Source organism: Chaetura pelagica, unplaced genomic scaffold, assembly GCF_000747805.2.
Source record: "Chaetura pelagica isolate M959 unplaced genomic scaffold, ChaPel_1.0 scaffold222, whole genome shotgun sequence".
Taxonomy (NCBI): Eukaryota; Metazoa; Chordata; class Aves; order Apodiformes; family Apodidae; genus Chaetura; species Chaetura pelagica.
This window is the reverse complement of record NW_009952711.1, coordinates 4,112,248-4,139,395: the sequence shown is the minus strand read 5'-3', so window position 1 is coordinate 4,139,395 and position 27,148 is coordinate 4,112,248. Positions and strand designations below refer to the sequence as shown.

The 27,148-nt window shown below is 36.3% G+C and overlaps 1 protein-coding gene across 1 annotated transcript in view; it reads right to left on the bottom strand.

Moving 5' to 3' along the window:
- Window positions 1-27,148, bottom strand: part of THSD4 (thrombospondin, type I, domain containing 4) — a 230,732-nt gene that overhangs the window by 115,250 nt on the left and 88,334 nt on the right. The window contains exon 6 of the mRNA XM_009994405.1: window positions 22,897-23,033. Within this exon, the coding sequence (XP_009992707.1) occupies window positions 22,897-23,033 (137 nt within the window). The remainder of the gene's footprint in view (window positions 1-22,896; window positions 23,034-27,148) is intronic.

The window sequence follows — 27,148 nt, the reverse complement described above, 5'->3', positions numbered from 1 at the left end:
TACTGGATGTTCACCATATAACCTCTATCAAACCTATCAAACTATCAGGCTGGGTTGTGATCTGCAGATGCAGTTCCAATCATCCAAAATGCTAATTATTTCACATTAACAATTATTCTGGCAAACCCTAAATGAGCAGAGAGATGAGGAATAGAACTGTTGTGCATTCCTAAATCCCACATACACAATGACAGCTTTCCTCTTCCACAGTCTCTGTGCAGCTGCTGCCAAGGAAATTACAGGAAGGCCTCTATCTAGTCTTTATTGCTTATGTGTCTGATTATTAGGGAGCCATGCAAACGTCCTTTTGACTTCTTTGTGCAACACTGTGAATTCAGGTAGTGCAGGCAACTGGCCTAGTTATTTCTGCAAGGCTGTCCTCTAGCTCAATAGTGATTTCCAGGCAATCACAGTAGTGACAACTCTGCAAAGAATTTTCAGAGTATGAAAAAAATATATACCACTTTAAAGTATTTAGAAGGCTCTGACTATAGGCTGCCTGCAATACTCTTAGTAACTTATTTTCTAAAATGCTTTTGGCAATCCCCAGATCTCTTCTTATTCAGACTGTGAGACCTACACAGAAATTAACACAGAATTCAAACACTCAAAACTGACAGTTTATATGTCATCATTACAGAATAATGTATGGATTGTGAAGTTGACTGTGTATTACAGCTGATGCGAGCATGTATTATACAGACCAATAAAACTGAATAGATCAATCCTAAATTCATATTAGACAGCTCAAGATGAGCTTGAACTATTTGTCAAGAACAGGTGTCATGAATCTGTGATCATATAGCTGATGACACTAGGGAAATTTACAACACATTTGCAGGTAAACTGGAAATTATTTCAGACTGCTGTCATTGCGCAAACAAAATGGAAGTTAAACAGAATGTTCTTTGTCATAACTGAAAAAAGGGAGGGCCCATTTCAGACAGAAATGTCACTGAATGTCTATTGACTCTGCTTCTACAAGGATAATATCAACAATTTTGCCACTTACTTCAATGGACAATTAAGTGGCTGATGTGAATTCCTGAGTAACCTTTCCTCACTATTCAGATATTCATGTTCTTAATTTCCTGTCTTCTGTTACACATTTTTTTATTCAACAAAGTGTGGCACAAACATCAGTCTGTGATCAACAAAAGAACCAAAACTAGGCAACCTTTCAAACAACATCAACAGGATTACTCAGTGTCAACAGAACACTGGGGCATTTGTTGATTTGATAGAAGCAGCACAACACTGCACATTTAAGATACTTAATTTTGTTTCATGTAAGATTGAATTCAGGTGACTTACCAAGTAGCAAAGAGCTCAGTCACAAAGAGTCTTAGAATACTGTGGACAGTTCAGTATCTATTAAATTTTTAAGACAAGATACAGTGATGACATACATGTTGTGAAACTGATAGTTAACTCAGACAGATGGCTTTTGTTTGCTCTACCCTGATTGGTCTACCACATTTAAACTTTTAATTGAGCATTTTCCTGGCCATGTTTTCAAACCTCTGACTTTTCACCAGATTGTTTCTAAGGCATGGGCTAGTGCTTATAAAATAGTCTCACATCAGTCAGATTTCTGCTTCTGGCTATAGAGTTTTAGTAGCCAACTGAGGTTTAATCCAGCACTATAAATCAGAATTAATATAGAAGATACACAAAGCAGAAGAGAAATTTATAACAGCAATTAATACCATAAATTAATTCAAGCCAATCTATTATGTTATTACTGCCTATATATGCATAATAAGAACTAAAAAATGTTACATATTTTCAAATATTTTAAACTGAACTCTTGAATAGTGGGAAAGTTATGGTTGGTCTGAGCTGGTAAAAATGTTGTGTTTTAATTAGGTGTGCCCTCATCACCTTTCACTGCTCCAATGAAGAAATAAATCCTTTATCCTTTCCAAAACCAGGTTAGATTGAGATATTTTATAGATTATTCTCAATTATGCTGCTTTTAAATTAACAGGCTAGCTGTCTAAATAGCAATGACTTTAACCAACATCAGTGCAGAACTATATGATCACACAGGCATCCACTGCCCATATACCCTGAGACAGAAAACTGTTCATAAAGGAAGACTTGGGATTCTGGAAAGACAAGGCAATGCAGTTGCATTAGTAAGTTTGCAAGTATGAATATTCCAGCTGAACAGAAGTGTTCACTGAAAAGGGCCATTGAAAATGGCAAAATAAAGGATTATATTATTTTTCCACTATATTCTTATTCCCGTGCAGATTTCTTCTATCTGTGTGGTCCACTGTCAAAAATGGAAAACATTCCTGTAGGACTCTAAAAATAATAATGATGAAGAACAAGGATTAAGGAGAAGCCAGAGAATGACTACTGAAGCACGGGCTACCACTCTGTAACAAAACCACAGAGTTGATATGGGAAAGGAAGAGGCTGCTGATGGGAAGATGTGTGTCTAATGGGAAGAGGAGTCAGACCAATAGTCATGAGTAAGCTGAAACAAGAAACTAGAAGGCAAGTTTGATAATGATGTGAGAAAAGTGCAGGGACTAAATGCTTTAGGGGCAAAGCATCAGGGCTTTAATATGAGCCCATGGGTGAGGACTTGTTCTGCTCAGGTAGAAACAAGGTTTTTTTAAGCCAAGTTAGGCTGTTCAGTCCTCTTCAACCTTCCCATGTCTTGTAATCCAGACCAGCTATCCACCTATTTGTGAAAGAAAACTTCTGTTCACTTTGTACTATATTCCAGGAACTTGAGCAGAGAAAATAAGCACCATAGGCATTGCTCATATAATTGGAACCTCTGCACACTACAAAACAAGAAAAATAACCTGTTCTGTAAATGGAACATCAATATAGAATGCTTGAAGGTTTTCCATATACATTAAAAGGTTCCTATGAAATAGCAACATAACATCCATTTAGTTACATAGTATTAGCACTTTGTACCCAAGTGAAGACATTTGGAATAATACTTTTCAAGTTATTATCCCAGGAAATATTGAAATAGATTATATAAAATTATTCAGGACACAATATCAATTTCTTGTGAAACAGGCAGCAAGGACAAAATGGAAGTGAAAACCAGCTTACATGCATCTTATGTCCATCTTAAAAAAGAAAATTAACAATAAAACGTTCTCTATTGAAAAAAAAATCAAACAAACCTAATAAACATTTTCTGGCAAGATACAACAGTTGATCCTACTATACAAATAACACCAATGGTCCTTGAGAATACAATTTTCAGCTTATAAAGAAAAGATAATGGACTTCTTGGTGTAGAACAGGTTGCAGATAAACAGCAAAAATCTACACAGGCACCACAAACCAGTAATGCCTGGGCTAAACAACCATCATTTTATCTGGAAGACTTTTTCCTCCTCATTCAGTGTGACAATTCTACAAAAAAGCAGAGATAATTAATCTAAGTATTGGAGCATTTCCATTTTAGCTAAGCATTATTTGAAAATTTAAAAGTATCGGACTTTTAGACATGGCACAAAAGAAAATATACTAAAATGAAAAATTAAAGAATATATGTGAATCAACCTTCAAAAAAAAAAAACCAAACATACTTGAAAAAAAATCAATTGAACCCTTTAAATTAGTTCTTACACACGTAAGAATGTAAAATAGAAATACTGTGAAGAAAGCTCAAAGATCTTGGTCAACTAGAAACACCAAAGCCAGGTTCTCTCTACTTACCATTTATTTTAAAATACCTTCTCTCTCTATAAATGGCTGAAGTAGTGTAACAGTGACATTCCATCAATGTTATAATCATTAATGGCTTTGATCTGTACTTTATCGAGTAATTAAAAATGATACGGCTTTTCCAGTGTTTCCTTTAACTTTTAACCCTTTCCTGACAGGAACTGTGGGAGGCAATAACATTTTCCCTGTTTGGTAGGACAGACTGCAGCTGCAATGCCTACAGCAGACATTCATAAACATTCATCAGCTTTCACAGAAATGCTTCTCTGCTTTGGTGAGCAGAAGTGTATCAGTGACAGTGATCAGAGGACATGCATTTCTCACCCACAAAGCTACTGAGAATGGTTGCTCCACAACCCTCCAGAGATTCTTCTACAAAAAAGCTTGCCAGTGACATGAAAGACAAGACTAGAAAACTGGACCTCACTCTGTGAGATCTCAGTCTCTTCAGCTCACTGGAAGGTCTGCTCACGAAATACGGCACTGCAGCAGAAGATTTCCAAAGGCAAAATTTAATCCTGAATTCCACATTCAAATTTTAATCACTAATCTGTAATGCTTAGCAAAGCCAAAGAAAAGCTGATGAAATCCATTTAGTCAAGAAGCCACTTTGGCCTTCGAGAAAATTTCAGAAGTACCTGAAGTGTAACAGAACCACAGATACTAGTGCAAGTCAACACTCCTTTTGTGTTTATCTTTCCCTAGTTCTTTGAGAAAATCTCACCCATAAAGCAACAAGAATGTAAAAACATCTCTAAAAACATTCTTCTCCCTGGAACAACTGTTCCCTGTATTCAGCATTAGACTTCTCCTATGGTTCTGAGAGTGCAACCACTTTTTTATAGTTGGAGAATAAGCTTGGCTTTCTGAATTACAAATGTATTTTAAAACTATTTTTCTAGCAAGCAATTTAGCATAATATTTAAACACCGAAACAAAGCACTCAAGAGTAAGTAATTAGGAATTTTTTTTTAAACAAGGTGACAGTGACTTTAGGACCCGGTAACTTCCAGGTTGCTGAAGGTTTCACTAACACACACATTGCAGTGCAATGCAGAGATACCCAAGTTAGCCTTCATGAGATGTGATCCAAGTACAGAACACAGCTTAGCTGTGACAAAGTAAACCAATCACCACCGAGTTGAGTCTTTGTTTCCAAAAGGCTTCCACTGTTGTTGCAAAAGGAACAGCTCCAAATACCACAGACCTTTTACACCACGCTATGCCCAGAGCTATTACAGCTGGTGTAACACTGTAAAAGAAACGCTCAATAGGATTAAGAAAGAAGAGTTTGTGCATGAAGTCTGCAACTGTTTTTAAAGTGAACTCCTGATTACATTTTACTTTTCATATGCAATCAAATTAATATTTTTTTTCTGTCCCTCAAAAAGAAGAGTTTCAAACTAAAAAACCTATCAAGAGTCCTCGATTAGAAAAAGCAGGCAGTAAATGCTATGGCATCAAAAGTTTCAACAATATACGCCTTTTTGTGTTCCAACATACCCTCCCTATGAGAAGGCTTCATAGCTTTCCTTAACAATATTCTTAAAACTGAGGAGAACACATGAGCCAATTTCCTCCTCCTCTTGGGTAACTTTAGCCCCTGGAGGTTTTAAAGCTAGCCCTGTAAACAGTGATGTAGGTCACTAGTGCTGGAAGAGTCAAATGCTGGAATTGCTCAACCTAAGCTCTATGCAGCTGTACCAGCTCTGGAATACATAATCCTTTTGTGCCAGGAGTCAGGTTTCTTCACACAAGGTTCACTGGCAACAGTGCCAAGGAATTAACCAGACTCAAGTCACAGGGGAAGTTCATATGATTCCAGAAAAGACAATCTGAACACAGTAAACTGTAAACTACTAAGGGCTTCTGAAACTTTATTATAGAAACTAATTATCCCTGAGTAGAAGGCTGACCTACAAAAATGTTTTCAGAATTGTAATATTCTCTAGGAGACAGCCCTAGGCACAGATGCTGAAATAATAGCCATGTGAAAGCTGAGGTTTACTGGTAAAAAAAATCCACAAAAGATTTGCATAAATCACTGCATGCACTCAATACAAATGCCATGGAGCAACATCCAGAGATACCTGCCTGCAGTTCCCCACTGAGTGAGCAGAGAACTGCTTTACAGCTAAAGATGGCATGTTTTGCAATTTTGTTCATACACTCTTCCTTCTAAAGAAATGCCTATGTGACACTTGGCAGCCAGATGCAACTCGCTCTGTCCTCCTTCAAACTGGTCAGACACCAACTCTGCACTGTAGAAACAAAGGACAAAAGGTATAAAGACTTCTCAGTGTTTAGCGTGCCTGCGTGCTTTTCTGAGGGAAAGTACCAGTACCAGGCACACTCAGTATGAGCATCATGTGGCCACAAAGCTTCTGGATGGCAAGAAGAATGAGCTAAGAAACCTTGCATCTGTCTGCCAAAAAGCATGGCAAAAGATCACTTCAAAGCAAGCTAGAAATAGATTATTTGAGCACACAAGGCTTTAGGCTGAACATTTTTCACAGGATGTCACATGCGTACCTCAGTCTCAGGGGTGCAACTTTATTGTAACTACTACCTTGCAAGAGACTAAAACAAAACAAAAAAAAAGAAGCAGGGGGAGGAAAAGTACACTAAGGAGGGAGATTCTGAATTTACCCCTGCAGAGACAACACATCTTTTGGATCAGGTCAGGGAAACTGAAGATATAAACTATTAATTTTTTTAAATTTTTTTTTAAGTTCCAATTAGAACTTTGTACACTACTCTGAAATAGCCAAGAGCAATTACATGTTCCGGGAGAAATTTCTTGATTCTGGGGGGACTTTCAGAAGCTGACCAATAGTAAGAAAGTAAAAGCAGCAGTCCTGTTGTCCAGTACATTCATATGATCTCAAAGACAAAAATCAAACAAGGCAAAAGCCTTGAGATGTCATTTGAATTCTTCACTATTTACTTGCAAACTGTAACCCTATCTTCTTTGCATGTTAAGTCTGAAGGCACATCTGACTTAGTTCTGCAATTAATTTCTACTGTTACAAATAATGTTCAAATCCTGAAAATAAGTCCTGAAACATAAATGTATGCATTTCCCCAAACTTCTCAAGTCCCCAAGACAAAACAAAAAAACACATATGCACACCCCCCAAGCTGAAATCTAATCACACATCTTTGTTCTCATAAGCCTTAGCATTGAACTATTTATTCCCTAAAGAAAAATTCAATCCGAGAGAGCAGCAGAGAGCATTCAAACAGTCTCATAGCATTCAGTCCATTTGGAGTCATTATTTGTTACTTTCAGCAACTTTGTAACTGTTATTTGAAGGCTGAAACCAACTTTATGCTACATCTAGAAAAAGACATTCACAGTTTGCCATCTGAAAAAACATTCAATTATATAATAATACCTGATACTGTGCAAAGCAGGTGTTCTCAAACGAGAGCCCACTGTGCTCAAGAGATTAGTAAAGACCTTCTGGGGGTCTGCAAAGTTCCTTGATTTTGCTCGTAAAGTGTGTGCAGTTACCTAGCTGGGCTTGACAGTGGGAGGAAAGGGTCTCCAGAAAAACACAATTATTCAAAGATTAAGAAAAGGTAATCTGATTTCACAGTATGCACATAGGAACAAACTGCTCATGTGAGTTGAGATCTGAACACTATTTATTTTGATCATGCCATGGAAATGGAGGTAAATTGGAACTAAAACCCAATTTCTTCCCAATTGCTCAGAAAGTTATTGGAGGAACCTGAACAGAAGGGGTTCCCTCCTCCCCAGATCAAAGCCTCCTCCTCCTTGTGGTCACTGTCACTGCTCCAGCTGCAACTCCTCGAGAGCAAGAGACAGCTCGAGGGGATCAAGCAACTTTTCAGTCTTGTTATGGCTTTTGGCTTTCCCCTCACAAGGGGAGTCAGGTAAGTCTCTGCCACAATGCAGAATCGAAACTATGCCAAAGTCAACAGACAAAGGTTGGCTCTCACAACTATGAAAATAGTGGGTTGGGTTTACTGTTATGCAAGGCCTTGTTCCCAAAGACCAAGCACAGGTATGCCTGTGCAAATGAATGCAGCCTCTGCAAATGAACGCAGCGTTGCCAACTTCATCTTAATGTCACAGTAAGTGCTGATTGCTAGAGTGCTGTGAGATCTCTCTCAGAGGCTTCAGTTCAGAAAGATATTTGCTGCTTAGTTTGTAGGAATTCTTTCTGATGGGAAACAGTCATGGTATTGCTTTGCTTGTCTGAATGCAGACTTCTGCTTGGGAACTGCTGAAAAACTTTACATTAAAAAAGGAAGGTCTCTCAAGGAAATGGCTAGATTGCAGCAGTCCAGTAAAATACAGAGTGAAAAGTCCCATGTGAATGATTGCCAGCTCTCAGAATGATGCTGTTCAAGATACGAGTGGTTACTGCCACCACAACTCTATTAGGTGACTACAATTATTTCCCACTGATATACACTGAAAAACGCAGCATATGCTGGACTTCCTATTCCAGTACAACAGCAATACTCATTATTCCTTGACAAATTTGTTATTAAGCACTTTTTTTTTTTTTTTTTGTCTAGCAGAACTTGGTTTTTTACTAAATACGTATTTCTGATTCTATCCATGTGAGATCCTTCAGTTAAGCATTTTCATTAATACCTCTGTGCTTAGAAAAGCTTTTTTGTGCTACAACACTCGGCCAGTCAGTAAAGCTTCAATTCATCAAAGCACTTAAGCCTGCACCCAACTCCAAACATGCAGGTAATCCCATTGACTTTAACAGGACTGCTTCCTTGCTTAGTTAGGCATGTGTGTAAGAACCAAGGCCCATGTAAGCGTAACTGTGCTCTTTGGCCTGGACCCAAGTCCTTAGGAAAGGAAATAAGCAGAATGGAGAACAAATGTTCAGTAAAGCTGTAAGAAGGCAGAGCAGCTTTCTATGAACAAAATTAAAAATAATTTGTTTTATTGTCCTTACAGACAATCCTAACAATCAGAGTCCAGTTATTGAAACCCAGTAAGACAACCTGAACTGAGCATACTGGTTCAAAAAAAGGTGTGGGAAAGAATAACTAAACGAAGAGCTAGTATTAGTGAATACAAGCATTTTCTCCAGGTGCATTTATGCTGCTTTACACAACTCATCCAGTTACTGAGGAATATAATTGTGCAGTGCTGCTGAGAACTGACATCCCTCTTTTTATGGGCCGAACTGAGTTTAAAATATTTTTTAGAAAAACTCTCAGATTTTTAATATAATATCAAGTAGGTGCACTCATATAACCAATAATTCAGTCCTGCAGCTTAAAATTCTACAAGAATTCAATTACGCTCTAGGATCTATTCCATGGAGAGGTTTACAAATCCTTATGTAAATGAACTGTTTGTATTAATTTTGTCAAAAAAAGGAAATAAGTTTGCAATGCTAGATGCCCTGATGAATAGCAAAGCACCATGTGGAATCACACAGCCCTGTCCTTGTTACCAGAGAATCTCTTAGAGTAACATTTATCAGCCTCTGCTCTGCTGGACCAGTGATTAAAAAGTTAGTGCCACTTCTACCTAATTTTTTATTGACTACAAGTTCTCTGTCTGCTCCATAGAAATGTAAAAAGTAAACAGTTCTGAGGAAAAAAACACCAAAACACAAAAACCCAAAACCAACAAAAAACCTACAAACAAACAAAAAACCAAACACACCACCCAAAAGACTGGAATAATTTCTTCTGTTTCGGAATGGAACTTAGACATTTCAAATGACCAACTAACTGACAGGTAAGATTTTTATACCTTTTAATTAAATATTTACCAGAAAGTTTAAGATGAGAACAACAACTCAACATAAAACATTTTCTGAGGGACGTAGTCTGAAGTCTCAGTTACACTTTGCTCAGCAAAGCTGCACTGTGGGAGAAAAATAAATAAGATGAACCCATTTTTTAACAATGACTCACAGTATAAAAATAAGCCTGAAGCTTTCCTTAAGTACTGTTTTCACTGTCTGGTTGATATCACAGTGCAGAATTTAAAACTAATACAACTACAAAAACACAACGCTTTAAACTCCTAATACATTAGATTCACAGAAAGTACATCATGCTTTGCTTGTACTGGCTCCTGAATAATACACTGGTACAATTGAAAGGTCAAGTAAAAACAATGAGAAGCCCACATTTTAGAAAGCACTGTACAGCAGAAGTCAAGCATTTTATAGTCCAAGAAGGCCCAGTCAGTTAACATTGCTGTTAGTGATCTGCTTTTGGGCTGTTTTAACTGGCTCTGTCCTGTATCTGGTCTTGTGAATTCTCTTTATCCAAACAAGTGCAAGGACAGTAAAGCATGCATGAAGTATGCTTTCCAAAAAGCTACTTTTAAAGTTAAGATGACTATATGTCTGCAATAAATCTCTCAGATAATCTTTATGTTTTGTTACTGATGGAAGAAACACTGCTCAAGTAAGACAATACTTCCGGAAAATCATATGAAAAAATAAATGATATTTCTATAGACATACTATTAAAAAATTCCTAGTTTTACCCTTTTTATGAGATATAGGTTTACTTTAATTTACCACTAAAAGGGGGGTGAAAATCAAATGAAGACTGGAATAAAGAATGTGCAACTAATACATAAGGAAAGCAGAAACAATTATATCTAAATCTGTTTCATACCATTAGATTTTGTTGCTGAAGATAACAATGATCTCAGAGCTGTATGAAAGGTGGAATAAAACCACAATGTACAAGTATCACTTGCAAAACAGTAATCTTTTTTATGCCTTGCTCTCCTACAGAATAGAAATTTAAGCCTTGCAAGTGTATCAGAGGGAAACAAATCTACAAGAGCAATTCCAAGCTCCAGTCTAGCCTTAGTAGCTGTGCAAATTCATTAGTGTCCATAACAGAGGTGAATGACCTTGAAGCAGTCTAAGAGCCCACTGCAAACATTCCAGAGTTCAGGAGTCATGTCTGTCACACTGTGACTTTGTGTTGGTGAAGGGGCTTTATAAACTTCAAGCACGTAAGATAAACTGCATCTGCCACACACGGCCAACTCTAAACAAACAAATCTTGCAGTAATAAAATTTATTTGTTTTAATAAAATTCTATAGGCTGTAAAACAATATCCTTGTGCAGGTAAGATTTCCACAGGTCAAAGACTGTTCAGTTATGCCTGTTTTCTTGAAATGTGAGATAAACTGCAACAATCTCTTCAAAATGAAGGCTTGCCATGGTAGGAGACAAATACAATTATGACAACTATTTTCTATTCTTAAAGAATACATTTTCGGCTGCTCCCTTGTAGGCCACTGTACCTATTTAAGGGTATTCAGACACTAATACAGTTTCAACACACATGTACATCTTCTATTCAATACAACAATCTGATGCAAAGATCATGCTTCTTTATAAAACTCAAGGATACTTAAAAGTTTTTCCCTCCATCTCAGAAAATTTTAGAGAAATATTTTTAAATTAAGCAGTCATCTGGCCCCTAATTTAGCATCCTATTTGGCTGTGTTCATATTTTATTTAAATAAGCTTTAGTGAATGCGTATTCCCTCAGATCTCTCAATTTCACACTCGGTCCCTCTCCAGTTTTACTACTGAGGACACTTGAAGACACACTTTTCTCTACATGAACTGTTTATGAGAATCTTAAATTGCATCCAAGCCCTTCCAAACAAGTCCAAACCTTAGCATATACCAGTTGATTTAAAGCTATGTTTTCTTCAAGCTATTTGTTGTACTGTACATATTGCACAGGTATGTATAACATACACATTTCCTTCTTACAGTACTCAAGCTGTGCCAGACTTCAAAGTCCTTCATTATCTCTTCTTCTGAATGCACTTATCAGTGTAATTGCAAATCAATAGCAGAACAGTCTAGATTTGGTTCTGCTCCAATTACCATTAAGAGAAGTATGAAACTAGAGAATCCCAATTCTTCCTTTCATCATACTTTCCAACCTACCAAACTGGGTAAAACTATGTGTGTGTTAAAGAGACAAATCAGCAATACAGCTATGGTGTAAAACAACACTTCTAGTAATCATATGTCAAGAATGGTGTTGAGGAAGAACCACCTGCTTTGTAAGAATATATATTTAACACTCTTGCATAAACTTAGTTTCCTTTGAAAATGCTGCGATAAACAATTATTTCACCTTGCATTTTGTAAGGTTTCACCAACGCACACCTGAAACACCTACAGAAAGTCACTAGACTTGTGTGTGAAGACTCACACCTCTCTAGAGAAAGCAGCTTTAGACAAACGATAAACTTGGACAGGAAGGAAAAGGAAGTGCCTCTGTCACAGGAAAGTTTGGAACTGATTTTGCTCGTAACTAGTTTCTGAAGTTGCTTGCTAGTATTCTGCAAATATTTTTCATATTTGCATAGGAACCAAACCATTCCCACTTTTGTTACCATAATTCCTTGTGTGTTCATGAAATTGAGAAGAATGAGCCAGACTACATGTAAGTAGCATCAACAACAGCCCAATATCAGTAACTAACAAGTCTCTGATGTATCTAATTTCTGTAAGGTCAACATCCTGGCAAAGGACAGTTATTAAAATTACAGGCACAGCTCTAGTATGGAAAGGGAAAGGCAATGTCTGTAAAAACATTTTGTATGTTATAGAAGAAAACAGATTTTTGTTTCAAAGTCATCTTTCCCTGTTACGGGATACACACATACTTATGCTTCTAATTTCCACTACACAGGGTTTGTTAAAACTACACCCAAGCCAAACTATACTAAAATACTGCCAGTGAACTATTAGGATTGTTTGGCTGTGGGCACAACAACTTTAACATTGGCCAAGCTTTCATTTCAAGAAACACACTTAGATGCCAGGTTAAGCTGCCTCAGACTACAAAGCTAACAATGTCATGTGGCAGACATTATTGATACCTTTAAATGCACCATAATTTAAAAAGAAAGTTTAATGCATGTGCTGAAGTACGTTTTTACAAGAGCCTTTGAACAGATCGGTTGTCACTGTGTGTTACAAAGAGGGAACAGGAAGTTATTCACAAGCATTTTGATGATTTTTACATTAAGCAAGGTATAAATACTCCTGTTCATAAACCACCATACTGTTAGAATTACAGGAAATTGGATTATCTCACCAGCAACAACATAGTATATTCTTGTAACTGCAAAGAGGCCATGGACATAAAAAGTAATAATTATATGAATCTTATGTAATAACACCACATTTGTTCGTTTTGCCACTATTTCTGCTAAAGAGAAAAATGTGTTGTTACAATAATAAAATGCTTAGGGCTCCAAAATAGGGCAGAAACTTGCAAATAAATCAAATTTTTAATAAGGGTTTGAACTAATCTCACTGGTTTTGTGACATCTGAGCCCTTAAGTAGGACATCAAGAGAAGTCAAATACCATGGAACTTGTAGGAAGGAAAAAAAACAACCACCACAAAACAAAAGAGAGAACTGTCAGTATCAACATTCCAGTTTCACTGCAAAGCCACAAAAAAGTCTGACTGATTTCAGGTTCTGTTAAAAATCCAGTTTCACAGAATCACAGAATGGTAGGGGTTGAATGGGAGCTCTGGAGATCGTCTAGTCCAATCCCTCTGCTAGAACAGGATCTCCTAGAGCAGATTACACAGGATTTCAACCAAGTTTGGACAAGCTCGTTTTGATTTGCTGTACACAGTTTTAAAACCTCTGATCTAAAGTTGTTACATTTCACAGAAAGAGGTGGTACCAGTTGACATCCAGAATACTTTATTTTGAGCTTTTGAGAAAAGCTCAAAACCCTTATGGGAAAACTTAACCAATTTGAAATTTCAACTGAAGGGAACTCTGCACAGTCCTGTGAAACTAAATTGCATCTTGTAAACATCTTGTAAACATGAGCTTCTGCATCAAAATTGAAACTCTGGCCTTAGCAAAGGATTATGACTCATATTCTTACTCTGCCTGAGAATACTGTCCCGTATCTTTGTCATGCTCAGGGAAAAAACACAACTTCCTGCAGATCAATGTGACCAAACCATACAGAAAGTACACAAAAATGGCTTGTTACAATGAAGTGCAACACTTTGCTATAAATACTGTCCCTATGTATATTTCATTAGGTCTCACAAATTCTGTTTACCCTATTAAAACAAGGATTTGCCACACTATTTCCATTTTTGAGATGGAAAATCTAGGCATTAAGAGCACTTGGGACAAAAATGCACTATGTGGAGGATACAAGAACGAAGCCAGCCAAAGGAGGAATACCTCAATTCTATTGGGCTCCACCTTGGTTAAAAAAAAATTGTTCCTAACACGGCTTCAGAATCTGAAAAGGAACTTTTGGTCTGTTTTGCACATTCAGCACACACTAAGGTATCCTTAAGCAGTGCTTATGACAAGTGAAGTGGTTAAATGAAATATCCACGGTCACAAAGGAAATCCGCAGAACAGCCTTGCTAGATTGACTAGAACAGTGATCTGAATCCATACTAGCTCTTCGGAGCAAACAACCAGCCACTCTATGTAGTCCAGTGACTTCATCTATCCATTAGACACTGGTGAGGCTTGAGCTTTGCTACTTTCCAAGTGTCTCTTCTTTTACACATACATTACTGCCTTCTTGCATTCCTAACATGGTAGAACCTTTTTCTATGGCTTTCATTTAACACAGTAAGATAATACTTCAAGCATATTTTAAGACAGAACAGCTTCTTAACTATTTGTTCCGGTGTACCTATAATGTATGTGCAAGTGCCTGCATAAAAAGAAAAATATATTCACATGCAGAACTACTGTCTATATGTACCTTCCTCCCAAGGATTTATTTATTCACATGACAAATTTGCCCAACCCAGTCCATTAAAATAGTAATTTTTGTTTTAATAGAAATGCCTAAAAACATACTGGACCCTTTCCAGGTTCTAAAGTAATGTTATAGTGTAGCTAAATAAAAACAAAGCCTAAATATTTAATTTCCTGCAGACCAGACTTCCAAGACTGCTGTTCCAGTTTCCTGATTAAATAATAGGTATTTTGGAATATTGTTACAGTTCTTCTTAGTATTTCCAATCTTCTCCCAAAAAATCATCAAAATCAAAATCAGATATTTACTTACTATTTGGCTCCTTAGTAAAAATCAGCTTAGGTCAGACTAGGCTGCACTGGCATCACTTCCTAGAAATTCTTCTACTTTAATTGAGACCTCTTGAGCTATTGAGTCCTGATAGTTTATTATAATTTCTTACAAGTTTTGTAGTTAACAGTAGACCCTAAATTCTAAAGTTCTGAAATTACTGAATTGTTGTAAAATTTTCATTTTATCAGTAACTTTATCACTTGCAACAGTAATTAAAATATTATCAATATTTACCTGTAGCCAGCTGGTATATTAGTACTAGAAAAGAAAATATGAGCAAATCTTTAGTAATAAATACACTTTCATATTGTATTTTAAGAACTCTCATTTGAAGATGAACTCTGAAATATCACTAGTCAACCACCTAATTGCTAACACTGCAAGTAGCACAGAGGAGGTGCAGCCACAAACCAGCACAGGGTTATCCAACTGCAAACAAAGCAAACAATCTGATCTCTAGACCACAGACATCCCAGGAGACAGTATGGATTGGATTCAAACTGACAGAGAAAGAAGCAACAACAACAAAAATAAATAAAATAAATATTGATTCCATTTATTGTTTCAATGATTGTTTTAGCATTCACCTCATGAATCCTCACAAGTACCTTTATTTTTCCCCACAAACGTTGATAAGTGTCTACTTCATTACTACCATGTGAACTTCAGTGAGAAAGTTTCCCTGTCCAGCTGGACAGGTCCATGGGACCATAGCACAAAATTTATGCAGCCCAACCTGAAATGACTTACACATCACAGGCTCTACTGACATAAATAAAACACATAGAGAAAAAGCCAAAATTCCATTCCTTCTGCTGGAGGACTACTGACTATGTCTACCTTTCAATATTTAATCGAGATGCCAGGATCTCTCCATACATTCTGCAGAGGGGAATCTGTAAGTCCTCTTGGGAATGCTAACCTAATCTCCACAAAGAGATGCTGAAAGTCACATTGCTTGAACATTTCCAAGCTCTGATCTCTAGCACATGAAACATAAGTCCAGTCAATTAACAGAGAAAAATTATACAACTAAACACTTTTTTTTTTTTTTAATGGTATCGTTTATAATCTAGGAAAAATTGTGGTTTTCAGTCATGTTCTAAATCAGAGAACAAGAACGACTTCTTATGCAGTCTCCTTAATAACTTTCTCCCCATTTCTTGCTTGTCCAGGTGTTAAACAGAACCCCTTACATCCCAGTTTCAGAACATTATTTCTGCTGCAGCCCTCTTTGTTTCATTGCAATAAAATCTAAATTACTTTGTTTCCTTCTGCTACTAAGTCTCAGAAGAGGGGTCATGCACTAGCAACATGATTCACTTTCCCATCTCTTTCAAATGAATTTCAACTGGTTGAAATTTCTTGTATTTTTTTTTTCTTTGAAGTGCTGTAATGTAACCCAAAACAGATTCAGTTCTCTTGGTTGCTTAGAAGGTATTAAGTATAAATTAGTAATTCTTACAGAAGAGATATCAGATAAAACACTTCAACCTCCCCTACAGTAGTATAAAGTACATAGTTCTTCATCAGTTTGCCTGCAAATGCAGTACCGTGCTGCAAACTAAACTATCTTACCACAGCCTTGTTTTGTTAGAATAGGTTCATTAATATTCTGGAAAGACTGAGAAAAGAGATAGTTTTAATATCATATTTATATTGTAATTTTGTCCATACTCCTTTTATGTACCTACACTTAAATTTCACATAATGGCAGAAAACCAGTAATTCAGAAGCAGAAGAAGTGAGCAAGATCTCAGGTTTGTTTATGAACAACCACGTGAAGGGACTGGTGTGTTACTGTACGTTTCTTAATAAACACTCTCAGCATCCTTTTACAGTGGTATATTACCATATTACAGGACCTTATCTTGTTTCTTTCAAAGCATGTTAGGCGCACAACATGACTGTACTGGGGGGATAACTAAATTGCATGCACTGCTGTTCATACTGTGAACTCAAAACAACCAAGTTCATCACTCTCACTTCCTATCCAGCAAATGCTGCCAGCTGCAGGCCTCAGAAAGACACAGTTACTATCAACAACTTCAAGCCAAAACAGAAACTTTGAACAATAAAGTAAAAACTAAAAGGACTATAATTTAAAAAAGATACTACACTAAAATGCTAAAAAAAAGGTTGAAAGGAAAGGAACATAAAAAAAATATCACTGGCAGGGAATTACCAAGGTCGGTTTACTCTTCAGCTGCTAGAATCAACAGGTATCGTGCAGCCAAAGACTGTAGAAGAGAGCACATACCCAATGTGAGACTCAGAGGAAGGAAGTAGCACCTAAGAGTGGTCATTTGATTATTCCAGCCTAGGCAATACTGCCAGATCAATAAACAAACCTGGCTTCACTTGGAGGCTAATATATAATCAGGGAAAAAAAAAAAAACCAAGGCCAAATAGCATACAATTTTTATTTACATGTTCAATTCCATTAGTACCCCCAGCATTCTTGAAAACTTTGATTATTTTATTTTATTTTGGATTTTTAAAAATATTATTTAGAAATTAGTTCAGAGAGAGGAATAGGCAGGTTATACATTATTATCTGCATTTCACAGGAAAACAATCAGACACACAGAGTGGAGTGTAGAGATAACCAGAATTTGGATTAGCCATGCTACACTGTGCTTCAGCATCTATTTTTACTGAAGTAAAGCAAACAATTTTCAAGCAATATTCTATGTAGAATATTGAAAAGCAGTTAAAAAACATTTGAGAATTCAGACATTCTGTAAAACTATGTAATGTTTCTTCAGGGTTTTTTGCTGTTGTTTTTCTCCAAACTTCATTTTATGTTTATATAATTGTGTAACACTGTAGCAGTAAGACATAATACAACTGGAAGTATTTTAATTTTAAATTCTTTAGAGTTAGGCAAGGAAGTTGTTTCCTCTTTGCCATTTAAGAAAATTATCTAGCGAATTTGATCTAAAAGAAGGAATATATTTCATACAACTATAAGAATCAGTTAACCTTAATTACACATTCTATTGACATGCTATTGAACTTGATCAATTTTTGGCAAAGCATTTAATTTTTTTTTAATTCTAATTTGGACATTTTTCAAGATTGTGATTTTAACTCAGATATTTGACACTGGAATTCTTTATCACATAAGAAAAAAGTCTGTTTAATCAGGCTTTTTCTAGCATAAGTATTTTATTTTACTTTTTCCCAGCAGTTCTGGTGAAAACACTTAACCACACAGTGATAAGATTTTTCTCCAGTACTTAGAGCTGTAAGCCAAATTTTAATGTTATTTTGTGTCTTTTCACAAGTTCCTTGTCAGGCTATAGCTCAAAAAATCAAAAAAATTTTGCATTGGGGTTCCTAGTGCTGAAGCAAACACAAAGGTTATGTACAAAATTATGACAGGCAAATCTCATATAAATTCCCTCCCAACAAAATTATTAAAATTTTTCATGCCTCCTTAACTTGATTTCAGTGGCTTTTATTCCGTAACTATATTGTGTCAACTCAAACTGAATCAGTAACAAGTTTCTCCCCCCAGATTCTTCACTCTTACAAGAATAACCATAGGACTACTCTGTATTCCAACACAAGCTATGGGAATAACCCTGACTCATGTGAATGCACACAGTTCTCTTCACTCTGTTCTGTTACTCTGATCCAACAGTCATTAAGATTCCCTACGATAAAACAAGAATACCACCTATAGTTCTGCTACCTGGAAACCAGTGCGTGGCAGCAGAGCTCCAAATGGGAGGTCCTTACCTAAGGATGTATGTCTTATGGGGATTTTGCATACTTGGCTATGCTTCCTAGAGCTGACTTCAGTTACCTTTCTATAAAATTTGCAGGGATTTCAACATCTGATGCATTTAATATGTTTTTTTGTAAAGGCAGATTAAGTCTCTACTGGCAGTCATGTTGCTACTGAAGCTACTCACTGGGTGCTTTTTAAAATCATTCAGATATTTTCAGTTAACTTCAGAAGATTAAAATAAACTACAATGCAAGAGAAAATGGAATAAAAGAAATCAGAAGAGAGACAACAGTTGCTTCAGGTACCTTTAAAAAATACGTACAGTTCCCACCAAAACGAAGATTTATGTGAAATACTAAATAATACTTTTGCAAAGTGCGCCGCTAAGTGGTAGCAAACGTCTCTGCAAAACCTATTTGCTTCACAACCCACAAATAACCTTTTTTCTGTCTCTAAAACTACTAAGTCAGTGCTCACACTTGCTGAATATTGGGAAAGACTTCTAGCACAAGTGTCCTAGATGTGTTCAAGAAACACATGCAACATACTTCCCTAAGGGTACATTCAGTAAACTATGGTCAAGGTCAAAATTATTAAGAGCATTTTTTCCTCATACTTTCCTTTATTTATTAAAAGCTCCTTAATATTTTACTTGCATTTTTCTTTTCCATTTAAAAGGTGCTGACTAGGATCATCCCACTGGCTCCAGGTGAAAGAAAAGGATACACTGATTTAAAACAAGCAGAAAATATACCTCAATACAAGAACACATATACTTCTAGCTAAATAGCAAGTTGAAAAAGCCCATTTCATAGGCATTCTTTAACTGACAAGCACTGTGAACATTTAGAGTTAGCAGATGGGTAGCAAATGTATTAAAAGAAACAACACACACTCAAATAATACTGAAACATAATCTCAGCATCAATATTATCAATAAACGGCTGTGCCACTAAATAAAAATTTAAACACACAAGAGGAACTCAATTAGTCTGTCAAAGTTCATTCACCTTCTAAAAGCCATTAAAAAGAACACAGTTAAAATGTGCAGAATACCATCTTATAGAGAAATAATAGAACTGATTATCAAGATCATAGCTATACTTCTTTCACTTTCTTATACAATCTGGTTCTTCCAATTGTGCCTAGCTTTATTCTTAAATTATTTAATTGCTTTAAAAAGGTTTCATTTCATTAGAATTCAGAGTCTAGTCTTCACCAGGAAGTACATAATCATTTTAGTGACGAGTGAGCTTTTTTGGTAGTACTTGCATGATTATACGTGCCAGTTATTGCAATGTCACACACAAATAAGATGATGGAAAACAAAACAAAAAATACTAGGATATTTCATCATAAGAATGTATTAAGTTTTGTTAAAGGATGATGTCTGAAAAATGAGCTTTTATGTATCTCCTCTTGTTCTGGACAAGTTACAGTTTCTTCATCCAACTCTAAGGATCAGTTAAACAAAAGAATAGCAAACAGTAAAGAAAGACACCCTGGAAGTAAGGAAATGATTACTGGGAAGCTGCTCAGAGAGATACTGCTGTTCTAACCTTTCTGTGTGATACTGTAATGGGCCCTTTACACTCATAGGCATTCTGAAGGACTTTTGTAGATTCTACTGTATTAAAAACTTCTTTTGTGCTATAGTGTATTTTTGCTGGTAGGAACAAACAATACTTCATTTTAAAAGGCAATTCTATCTAATATTGGTTAACAACTCAAAAGGGAGAGAATTAACATATTAAGCATTCTTGTTTTGACATTTATGATAAATATTCTCTTTTCATTTTTAACAGGTGTGACTGCATTGCATATATTGAGAACTTCTAACTAATGTTACTTCTGGTTGCCTTACATGATATATGTTCAAATTTTACTTCAGATTGAGGTAAACCTGTCTCTATCGTATTCTTTATTCTAAGTAATTTTTATTACAGCAACATTTTCCATCTTTTATTTCCAAACACTAACCAGAAACAATGGTCCTGGGAACAAAACAGATCATGTTTTTCAACAGGATATCATTGTTCTGGTAGTGCAGAAAAATGTCCAACAGAGGGTGATAGAGACCATAAATTCATTAGACTCAAATTATCTGACTTTAAAAAAATTAAAAATAAGGTGCAGCTGAGGCAGAGCTTCCCACTACAAAGATTTGAATAACCTTGATTACTTCAATAGCTGAGAAAGTCTCGGAGACCAAGGAGACAGGCAATATATGCAACATAATATTTGTGTATCAGACACATTCATCCTTAAATCACATTTAACATAAAGAACAGATAAAAAAGGAACAATACAAGTAATTTAAATAATCTATCCTGACACATAATGTACTTTTAAGAAGAATGAAGCATATCTCATCTGACATAACATTATCAGCTTCCCTCAAATGCAAACATGCTATTGTCTATTTAGAGGAAAAGTTTCACCAAACATGTAGCACTGGCTTTTTCATCTTGGAACCAATGGAATCACTGAAAAAAGAATAACTGAGCCAATAATGACTGCTTCGAAGCACCATGAAGCTGTAATACTGTATTTTCCTTTAGTTTGACATATTTATCTCTGGATACTCCCTCAAATACTAACTCAAAACTTTGAAACAAAGCAGAGTGCAGTTTACATATTACACCAAATGTCAATTTAATTATTGCATTGTTGGACAGGTCCAGTCTCTTGCAGCTGACATCCACCATACAATTTTACTGAGGTTGCAACTACTGAATAAGGAGTGAATTGCTACAGGTTGAAATACCTTATCACAAGAAGCTGGAAAATGTCCAAATTAAGTTCCTCTTCAGAAGAAAAATACAAACGAGCTAGATATCTCTCCCAAAGCCTCCAATGCTCAGCCTTCTGCACCAGTGCAGTTAATACTACGGCCTACGAGGACTCTGTCAACTCCCTCACATCCTCTCAGCTCACACTCTCATTCTCCTTTGCTGTAGTGAAGACCACTACAAAGTGCACAGAATAAAAAGGGCTTTTACCTGTTTTATTTTGGCTTTCTCATGATAATTTAATGCTTGTAAAGCACTGAGCACCAGCACAGAACTGGTTTCATTTAAGTCTTTAAGAATGACAGACTACATCACTTCACTGAACATTAAGTAAGCAACAATGATGAACAGTTTAAAAACACATCAAGATTTTGATTTTTAGGTCTATTTTCAATACCACAGAAGTAAAGAAAGGCAGGGGAAGGAGGTAAACCTAAATACCACTGCAGCCTAGGAATTCCTGACGTTAAGAGAAGGCTAAGGGAGGATCTTATTGCTATCTACATCTAATGGAAAGGTAATGGAACAGGTAGAGTCAGATTCTAAGAGATGTGCAGTGCTAGGATGAGAGACCAAGGCTGCTGAATTTCTATCCTTTCTATCCCAGACCTGCAATGTAAAAGTATCAGTATACACTCCTGTACTCGCACAGGACTCGGATAATACAACAGCTGCTATACTAAGTCTGTTCTTCAGTTTTCTGAGTCATAGGTCAGAACTGTAATCAAAACAAATTTCTGGCCTTTTCTGAATTGGTTTGAGATCAAGGAAAGCTTTAAAGAACAATCAACAGATCTATCATCTACAGAGGAAATTCAAAGCTATGGCTTTGCTTGCATAAGAAATATAGAACAGAAACATACGTGGCATTGTCCAGATGTGCACAAGTATGAGGAATCTGGACATGCAGAGGAAAAGGTTGGATTCATAAGTGATTTCCTCTGGCAAACCAACTATTTACACTGAACTTGACCTTTCACTATTGGAGTTCATGAGTCACATCTGACCCACTTCTAATTCTTTTGCCAACATATATGGGAAACACCAGCCAAGCATCAGATGCCCCTTGATAAGAATATTTCTTTCACTAACCTGACTTGGAAAAATCACATAACATTACACTTAAACTTGCTACCACCTTGCAGAAAGCAGTGTATTTATTCATAACAAAGGTCAGAATGCAAAATGAAAAAAAAAAAAAATCTCTGCTCTAAAGTTTAGTCAAAGAAAGATAATATATTTTATTTAAGCTTCTAATCCTTTTGTTTTTATTTTTTCATGTGGGAAAAACTCACTGGAATTTACCTTAATTGTGGCCAGAACACCTTCTGAATCCAAACTTTCAGATTATATAGTTTGTTCTCAGTAGATAGAAACATTAGCTAAGAAATAAAACCTGTAATAATAAAAGTCAATTTTTTTTTCACATTTACTTTAGAAAGTAATTAAAAGAAATGCAAGACATCATTTCACAGGGACAGTTGCATCAGGCTTTCACAGAAATAAGATATGGCACAGACAGCTGTGCTACAGGGAGCAGCCTTACCTTGCACTGCCCTGCCACGCAGATGGACGTTCCGTTCTGGTCACAGGGTGTCCCATCGATCACCTTCTCAGCTTGTCTCACATAGAACCTGTAGCCTATCGCACGGCAATTCAGCTCACACTTCTGACTCCCCTTCACTGTGGAAAGAGACAGAAGTTCCCATTATAAAGAGCAAGGCAGTCATTTTAAAAAGGAAAAGCCCATTAAACTAACACTAAGGACTGAGAGGAAGAAGCAAATAGGCAAGCTGAATGCCATGTGAATGACTAGATCAAGTGAATGGTGGTTAAGAAACCAACTCCAATATTCCAACACACTTTATGAAAATTTAAACATTGTGCCAGTTTTTAATGACAGATATTTTCCTAAGTGAACAAGAGTATTTTTCGTTTTATAAATTTTTTGCAAAATTTACTCTTCCTAAAATAAAATAACATGACATTTCATAATTTCTAAGTGTCACCATCATTATACTATAATCAGAAAGACGTGCATCTCATTAGGCTCACATAGAAGTCACCGGTCAGTTCAGAAAAAAGAAGCATACCAACATTTAGCATTAAGAAACATTAAAAAAGCCAGATGAATTCTTTATTACATCCATTGTTTTTTCCTCCTCATTTTTATAAGTTACACTTCAGTGACTATTCCTTAGTTCAAGAAAAAAATTAAGGAAATAAAAACTTTTATTTTTAAACATAGAAAAACCACATCATTACTCAAAACCTTGTGATCTCTCTTGACATGTAAAAACCAGAAGGAAATCAGTCCATTGAACTCTGGGCCAGAGGCAAAGAAAAGACAAGAAACAGTTATTTTCTCCTGTGAAAATCTGTTTCTTCAACAGACACAGCCTAACACTCCACATATCTTATGCTATCAAGTTTGTTAACACATTTGTGTAGTCTTTCTATTTCAAATCCTCTGTCATGTTGAAGTTGCACACAGTTCATTACCCCTATTTGCCAACTAAAATAACAATATGTTCAGTTTCTTTCCAACCAAGAGTCGCAGTGTTACACAGTGGCAGTGAGGTACAAACAGAATTCCTTTTTCTTTTGAAAATATTTTCCTTGCTGCCATAATCAAAAGCTAAAATTCCCCTAACTTCACTGAGCTTCAGCTCACACTCTATAATGTAACCGAAACCCACCGTTTAATCTGTCAGTGGAGATGCTATACATCTTAGTTAGGTGCTAAAACATGGTATTCCCAGGATTTTCTACTTGACTTAATGTGTATCTGAATCTTCAACGAAGATATAATAAATAGCCAAGGTAAACACATGCAATTATTTCAAATATATATTTAACATCTGTTTTCAGTAAAGGTAACAAACTTTCAGCTCAACTCAAGTTACATCCTGTGCAGACACAGGATTAGTGCAGACCAATTCTGAAATTTGGATCTTGGATTTCCCCTCACACAGGGATTTAATTGCCAGATGTATTCATCACCTATTGCAACTGGCAATCTTTTGATAAAATACTTAAAAACCTCTACTAATTTTATTTGAGGTCAAAGATCTGTTTAGCTGATTCCCTTCTGGCAGAAGCTATGCATGCCATACTCAACTAGGTCATTTTTCCAGTGGCTATTTTTAGAAGATAGATTCACTCATACTAAGGACTTAATTTATCTCTTTTAAAAAATTATTTTATTTTTTTAGAAAAAGATATGGGTGAGGTATTTCCTTCAGTTAAATCTCCAAGCGTAACAGTTAGTTTTAATGATAAACTGAGCATTATTCTTAGTAGCTTAGTCACTTCACACGTAACTATTTTCAGAATTCTCATATACATATAATCCAGCTTCAGTGATTCATTACAGCTGAAATTAACTTGTCCTTTTCTGTGTCTGAAAGTGTCCTATTTTTATAACCTGCAATACTAGCTATCAAATAGCACCTCTGCAGTGTATATTTTCTTATCTTCCCATTCCCTAAAATCAAATCAAATTAGCCATTTAGGGTTTCTGATATGTCCTTATCTTCTGTATTTATTCCTTTTAGTTCAAAGTACCCTGAAGCCTCACATTCCTATACTCTTCTTCCTCCTATGAATTCTTCAAATTCTTGAAATTCTCAGCTTGTCTTCCCATGGAAAGTTTTGTGCTACTCAGAAAGATGAAGAAATTAACTGCTAGAGCATGGTATTTTTTTCCTGGACCTCTCCCTTTATTTATTATTTGATCAGTAAGCCTACTGCACTGCTACTGCTGATGCTAACAATCACAAGCAGACTAAGCTTCCTAGCTCTGTAAAATATGACTCCTCTTTCATAACCTTCGTCTTTCATTCTTTCTTACTAGGACTGTTCCTGCTCATATAAAAAGAAATATTAAAACAGCCACTGGCTTTGACCAGTATCAAATAAAAATTAAATAAATAAATCGAGCCTTAGCAGTAAACATACACGAGAACAAAAGTTCATATGAGCATCTCACCCTTTTAACTCTTTGGCCTTTGATACTCAGATTCTTTTGATAAGCAACTGCAGGGCATGGCCTCAGTTAGTCATATGCCAATTACTACTGCTTAAAGACAATGTTCCTGGATGTTAGAGATGTCAAAAAAACATTTGTCTACAAAGAGAAAAATCTACAAAACTGAATTGCCCCTATTGAATTTCCCACAAGCGTTTTATGTAAGAATTGTGTATTTACTATGCATAAATTACAGCAGAACAAACATACTTTAGAATTTCCTTGTAAAACAAGATACCACACTAGTAAAAAGCACTGGATTGCCTATTAACTTCACATATACCTTGACAGCCTCCCTTTACCCAGTATTTTGCCACAACTCTTGAGTTTTTATAGTTTAAGCTGTAGGTCAGGCTACACTAGGTCAGGCTTGGCAACTGGACATAAAACGGCAATTAAACAACGAGCTGTGAAGCGATTGATTCCACACAGGCAACATACGTTAGTACTATGTCATCTGATCCCAAACTTTCCAGGAGGATCTATCTGACCTCAGGGAATAAAGTAAGGCTTCTAGGTGAAGAACTTCCAAGCTACCTGGCAGCAAGACACATTTCCACTCAAAAACAGGCTCAAGTATGTCACAGTTACTAAGACCGTTCACTACCGAGGTACTGTTTTACACCTCCTAATGTATTTGCTTTTCATTCTCATGCCCACCTTAGCACAACCCCATCTTTCGTGGAAATTCTCACTTTACCCCACTTTATTAAATAGTGAACTTGGGTGAAATCTAACGCTACCGCACATGTTCTGCCAGACGTATTCATTATTGATATAACTGAAGGAGGTGCCTTTGATAAACAACCCTGGTAACATGTAATGTTTGGTTTTCATTTTACATAGACTGAAAAAGTATCTAAATCCAAAAAAAATGTTTCTTATCCTTGCCAAACTAGTTTTGAGTACCTCACAGCTTCTCTAAACCAGGCTTGTCTAAACTGCAAAACGTGGGAATTTTTCTCAAGTCCTCTGTTGAAACTTACCTCAGACCCTTCCTCACAAGGAACACTTGACCAGTAAAGGGTACCGAGACCTCATGTTAATTACAAACTGCATTTGTTCTGCATCACAGAGCAGATATTGCAATTAAAACCTTCTGCCATAAATCGATCCTTTTACGTGTTCTTCCAAGACACCAAAGCCCTGCAGATGGGCACTAATTTAGAAATCATTATCCTTCCAGAGAGATGAAACCTGAAATCCTAGCCCTGCCAGCAGTAACACCATTAAGCACAAAAGCCAGCCTTTCTAGTTAATTGGTCCTATTTATTGATGCACTAAAACTCACACAAACAATGTATTTTATATTGCCTAATAATAAGTGTAAGCCTGGAAAAAGTGGAAACATGATGTTCTGAAGTGCTTTTTAAGAAGTTCACACAGCAAGCCATACTCAAAATCAATGCAATAGTGGAGGAGTAGGGGCAACCCATACGTTAATCTATAGTTGTTTTCCTTCTCCTAAGAGTTATTTAATTGATCAAACTTAAATCACAATTAAATATCAATACAATTCATTTCCCCTGAACAGCTTGCTTAAAAGCAGATTTCAGTGCAGTACAGGTTTGAGAAGAAAACTCCCCCACAATAAAAAAACAACAACAACAAAACAACCCACACACATTTCCTACGGGGAAAAAGACAGATTTAGATGTTATCACATTACAACGAACGGCTGAAGTTCAAACTAGTACTTCAGCAGCACTTCAGGCTAAGGCCTCTTCACTGACCTGGCTAGGAAAAGGCACAGGCAGCAGCATTCCTG